Raw genomic sequence first — 5,958 nt, 5'->3', positions numbered from 1 at the left:
GCTTCCCGCACACTGCAGCTTGAAAAAACTCAGTACAGCTTTTTTTTTTTTTTTTTTTTTTTTACTGAGCTAAAATACAGCCCATTAACCACTTAAGGACCGGGCCTTTTTCTGACACTTGTTTACAAGTTAAAATCACTATTTTTTGCTAGAAAATTACTTAGAATACGCAAACATTTTTTATATATATATATATATATATATATATATATATATATATATATATATATATATATATATATATATATATATATATATATTTTTTTATTAGCAGAGACTCTAGAAGATAAAATGGAGATTGTTGCAATACTTTATCACACCGTATTTGCGCAGCGGTCTTACAAACGCAAAAAAAAAGAAAACAGTAAAGTTAGCCCGATTTTTTTTTTCTATAATGTTATAGATAATGTTATGTCGAGTAAATAGATACCCAACATGTTATGCTTCAAAATTGCGCACGCTCATGGAATGGCGACAAACATTGGTACTTAAAAAACTACATAGGCGACACTTTAAAATTATTTACAGGTTACCTGTTTAGAGTTACAGAGGAGTTTTAGGGCTAGAATTATTTTTCTCGCTGTAACAATTGCGGCGATACCTCACATGTAAGGTTTGAACACCGTTTACATATGTGGGCATGACTTGTGTTCGCGAGCTCGGAGGGACGGGGCGCTTTATATTTTTATTTTTCTTATTTATTTTACCTTTTATTTTTACACTGTCCCTTTTAAAAAAATATATGTTTTTGTTTACTTTTTTTGTTTACTATGCTTCAGTTATGAATAAACACAGTGAGTGAGTGTGTTTATTTAGAAAAGGAAGGGGCCGGTGAATGACTCGCCCCTTGACCATCTCTCCATATTGAAATATCCTCCGCAGCAGCCAGGAGGAGAGGAGGGAACCTAGCAACACTAAGGGGGGGCGGCAACGCAGAGGGAAGCCCATGCAGTAGGGGGAATCTGCACTTTACAAAGTGATTAGGGTGTGCAAAGGCACACCTGGCACACCCCCTCCGCACACCTATGACTGCCTGAGTGGCCCTGATCACTATATTTTCTAGTAAATGCTTTTCGTTTCTGTTTTAGTTGTAATGGATATTTTCATTTATCCTCCTTCCAGGTTCCTTCCTATTAATTTACCTGAACGAGTTTAGAAGTGCCGTAGCAGCCTATACGTTTCAAGCCAGTGGCCAGTCCTTGTGCCGAGGGTGGGTGGAAGCACTTTACAACGCACAGGTGAGTCTACGCGTTTTCTTGCAATGCATTTAGCATTAGGAAATCTTATACTGCCACCTAGTGTTTAGCTTGTGTATGACAGTATTATCAGGAAATAGCCCTCAGGCGGGTGCCTAATAATGACATTTTTTTAATGGGTCATTCCATTGTCAGTAGGTTCTATTGGGCTCAGCTTCCCACTGGCCTCCTGTGTCTTTTGATGACACCAGGGGTGAGATTTCTGTGCTTGAATTCTCAGTTGTTACTTATGTATTTTCCACTAATGTAGTGGCAGGGAAGCAAAGACAAGATGAGTATAAATATTTGGGGGATTGGGAGCAATTTTGTGAGGCTGTTCCTTTGGTGAAGGGTGTTCACTTTTCCCATGTAAGGACCAGGCCTATTTCTGACATTTGTCGTTTAAAAGTTAAAATCAGTATTTTTTTATTTATTTATTTTTTTTAATTGATTTATTTTACTTTTTTATTTTTATACTGTCTCTTTAATAAAAATATTTTTTTGATCACTTTTATTCATATTACAAGGAAATGTAAACATCCCTTGTAATAGAAATAAGCAGGACAGGACCTCTTTAATGTGAGATCTGGGGTCAAAAAGACCTCACATCTCACATCTACACTTAAAAACAAACAAACAAAGATTAAGTCTTTTTTTTTTCTGCAAGAAAAAAAAATGGGCCCTTTAAGGCCCTTGGGAGGAAGTGACGTATGACGTCGCTCCAGTCCTCCAAGGCCATAGAGTGGAGTGGGGGCCATCTTGCCCTCACGTGACTTCCTGCCTAGGACTACAACGACCTGGTGTAACGTTAGAAAACCATACCTCATTAGAATTCCATACCCTCGTCCCTTCCTGTCAGAAACAGCTAAGCAGCGCAGCAGTGCGCATGCTCAGAGCCCCGGATACATCATTGAACAGCAGAGAAGTTGACAAGTGCGCATGCTCGGAGGGTATTAAATTATCACGGCACTGTGTAATGTTATACTTGCGGCGGTTACATTAAAACAGTTCGGCTGCAACATGGGTCATCTCCGCTCCTATCCCTGTCACTTTCCAGATGTCGGCTACTAAATATAAAAGCGGCGGCGGGTGTATGAAATGTAAATGACGGAGATGTCGGCTCCGTGATCCGCTTTTATATTTATTAGCCGAGATGAGGGAAGTGACAGGGATAGGAGCGGAGATGACTCATATTGCAGAGGAGCTGTTTTAATGTAACGGCGGCAAGTGTAACGTTACACACACTACTGTGATAAATCCATACCCTCCGTAGGTGCACCGGAAGTGACGAGGGTATGGTTTTCTCACGGGTATGGTTTTTTCACGGAACACCGGATCGTTTTCCCCCGCTACCGACGGCTCCGGGAGGCGGAGCCGTCGGTAGCAGGGGATCCCACAGCAAATCCGCCACTGGGACCATTTTTATGTGAAAGAGGACCGCCCACCCGGTACGAAAATACTGGGGTTATGGCAGCTATCTGCTGCCATAACACCGGTATTTAACGTCAAATTAGCCACGTAAAACTGCGGCTGGTGGTCCGGAAGTTTAAACCTCAAAACCTGATTTGCATATACCAGTTATAGCCTGATGATGGCACTGTTTCCTATTTTTTCCCTTTGCACAGCTCTTTAGACTTACTCTACTAGATAAAGATGTGAAAAAAAAAGATTTGTGAAAATGCATCTACATGTGTTTGGTGGGAATGGGATACGAAAATTATTAAACTATTTCCTGCGCTGGTCAAAAGTTTTTCATTGATTTAAAACAAAAGATACCACATTTGACCACTAGATGGTGCAGAATACCATATTTTTATATAATAATTAGCCCCCATCTAGTGGCCAAATGCTGTAATTGTTTCTTATCGGAATGCAGAGAGTCCAGATCCATAACATCCAATACGATATTAGCAGGATTTTAATTATTCCATTATTACTGCAGGTTACAGTAATAAATACACACGCATGGTTTTGCAATCTCCTGATAATGGTTTGCCACTAAGTACATACGCTCTGTCTTCCTAGAACCTCTTGCAACGATTACGTCAAGAGCATGTGCAAAGCCAGCAACAAGTGTCTCACCTTCCAGAAGAGGAGGAGGATATGGAAAGCGGGACCTCCACGCCCAGCTCACCCACCATTCTTCGGCAAAGCAGCACTGATATCCCACGCAGGTAAAACCTTATTACTACCCTACAGTCATATAGCAAATGGCCTTCAAAGCCTGTAGAGACTGAGGGACCTTAGGGGGTCTGGTGGCACCATGAAAGGCCAAGGTGCACTGTGGGCCACTATTGGAGGTGGGTTTCACTATAGGATAGTGGGGGGGGGGGGCACTGTAGAGACTGAGAGCTTTAAGGGGGTCTGGTCACACCATGAAAGGTCAAGGGGTACTGTGGGCCACTATGGGAGGTGGGTTTCACTACAGGATGGTGGGGGGGGGGGGCACTGTAGAGACTAAGGGCTTTAAGGGGGTCTGGTGGCACCATGAGAGATCCAGGGGCACTGTGGGCCACTATGGGAGGTTGGGTTTCATTATGGGATGTCAGGGGGCATTGTAAAGACTGAGGGTTTTTAGGGGGGTCTGGTGGCACCAAAAGAGGTTGAGGGGCACTGTGGGCCATATGGGAGGTTGGGTGGCACTATGGGATGTCGGGGGCACTGTAGAGACTGAGGGATTTTAGGGGGGCTGGTGGCACCAGGAGAGGTCAAGGGGCACTGTGTGCCACTATGGGAGGTGGGGGTGGCACTATGGGATGTCGAGGGGCACTGTAGAGACTGAGGGATTTTATGGGGTCTGGTGGCACCATGATAGGTTGAGTGGCAGTGTGGGCTGTTATGGGAGGTTGGGTGGCACTATAGGAGGTTAGCAGGTCTGCATCTAGCTGGATGTCAGAGATGAGGGAGGCCATACCCGACAGTGGGTAATGGCCCAGTTGTTGAGAGCCTCTTTTCCAGTTTACAATAGATAGATGGGAAAGCTGATAGCATTGTGATTTCAGTTCAGGAAAGCCTTCCTTTGCCCAATTCCCATTTTATTTGCAGTTGTTTGGTTGATAAATTGATGCTTCATTGGTTTACTTTCACCATTTTGAGGGTGGATTTCTATCTTGGCTCATTAATAGTATATATATATATATTTTTTTTTCTTTCAGTCCTTCAGACAGCTCAACAGAAACCATCTCAGTGGTAGTGGTTGATGCCAGTGAAGACCTCTCTTCTCCCGAGGCCGAACAAGGCCCATTTGGCTCCCAGTCTGACGAGACCTCAATCAGCACCACGGCATCCTCCTTAACGCCCACCAGAGAGATGTTCGAAAGTATGGAGACATCGGAGGCGAGTGCAGCGGGGGATTCCAACTACCTGACACTGGAGCCCAACGCGTGTAGGTCCTCCTCCATTGACAGCGCCTACGGGACCCTCTCCCCCACCTCGCTGGAGGAGTTTGTGGAGCGCCAACAACAAGACTTGACAGAAGAAGAGCGGGAGTCGGTTAGTTCCCAGCGTTCTAATTCGTCGCCAAAACTCAAACGGCGAACCCCGGTCCAGCTCTTGCCATGCAAGTCTAAGGTCCTGAAATCCAAGTCGGAAGCCAGTCTCCTCCACCTGGTGTCCGTTGGTCCTACCAACCACACCGACGACGAAACCCAACTTTCCCAAAGTAAAAGCTTGTGCGAACTTTTTATGTCCCAGGGACCGGAACATTTTATGGACTCCAACGGCCACACCAACGGCCAGGGTTGGCATTTCGCCAAAAGGACTAGCTTGGTGGAATGTTCGTCGAAGAGCGTTGAGGAACACTTGGTAAAGCCCAGGTCCCGGTCGGACTGCACGAGGGTGCAAGTGGTCAATTTAAGCAGCTGCAGCAGCAGCTCCTCCGACCTTTCCGATTCGGGGGAGGCGGGGTTCTCCAAAGACGATGAGAGCGAGAAGTTAACGGATCCGCTGTCTGACCAGCTGGACTCTCTCCCGGAGTTTGAGTTCGACCCGGAATCCCATGTGTATGGGAGCTCTTTACCTGAACAGTGTGGCGAGGACATTGGACTGGACAATGCTAGCGATCCTGGCTGTGCCAAGAGTACAATGTCGGATCCTCAGTCGGGGCAGCACAGGAAACTTACCCTGGCCCAGCTTTACAGGATAAGAACCACTTTACTTCTAAATTCCACTCTGACCGCCTCGTAAGTGTCTACAGACCTTCGTTTTATAGTAATGTCCAGCTTCACCCCTTCCCAGCATCCCTTTATATGTGTCTTTACACCTCAGGGGCGGGAAGGACTGCCTGGTCACGTGACCACTGTGATTGGGTGTCACAGTGGTCACATGATCAGAAGCCCATCCCACTAGGTCCCGATCATTGCAAGAGACCAGGTGCTGTCTATGACGGCCCAGCCACTGTGCTGGGAGCGTGCTCCCAGGACAGGAACCTCGCTGTTCATGGACGCATGTGTGCAGGGGCAAAGAGGGCGTGATTTAACGGGTTACGTGGGCGGGAAGAGTTCAGCTCCAGACAACATTTTGTTTAGTTTTGAACAGAGCAGGGGAGGGTTAGAGCCAGTGCCAGGACAAGGTCATCTAGAGCCCAGGGAGAACATGCCCCCTCCCAGCACTAATACCCCTCAAATTTCCCCCCCTCCTAGTGCAAATCTTCTTCCCCCCATCCCCCCTCCAAACACAAATTCTCCTAAATCACCACTCTTTGCACTTCCTCCCCCAAAATTCC

General features: G+C 45.9%; 1 protein-coding gene across 4 annotated transcripts in view; it reads left to right on the top strand.

The window, feature by feature from the left end:
* Positions 1–5,420, top strand: part of PLEKHG5 (pleckstrin homology and RhoGEF domain containing G5) — a gene marked incomplete at its 3' end in the record, with an annotated part of 419,430 nt that extends 414,010 nt beyond the window's left edge. For all 4 annotated transcript variants that reach the window (XM_082273293.1, XM_082273294.1, XM_082273295.1 and 1 more), the window contains 3 exons: positions 1,123–1,238; positions 3,261–3,409; positions 4,391–5,420. In XM_082273293.1, coding sequence (XP_082129419.1) covers positions 1,123–1,238; positions 3,261–3,409; positions 4,391–5,420 — 1,295 coding nt within the window. The remainder of the gene's footprint in view (positions 1–1,122; positions 1,239–3,260; positions 3,410–4,390) is intronic.
* Between the last annotated feature and the right edge of the window lie 538 nt (positions 5,421–5,958).

This window comes from Pelophylax lessonae, assembly GCF_965119305.1.
Source record: "Pelophylax lessonae genome assembly, chromosome: 12".
Taxonomy (NCBI): domain Eukaryota; kingdom Metazoa; phylum Chordata; class Amphibia; order Anura; family Ranidae; genus Pelophylax; species Pelophylax lessonae.
The sequence above is the reverse complement of the archived record's forward strand: the minus strand, read 5'-3'. Positions and strand labels throughout refer to the sequence as shown.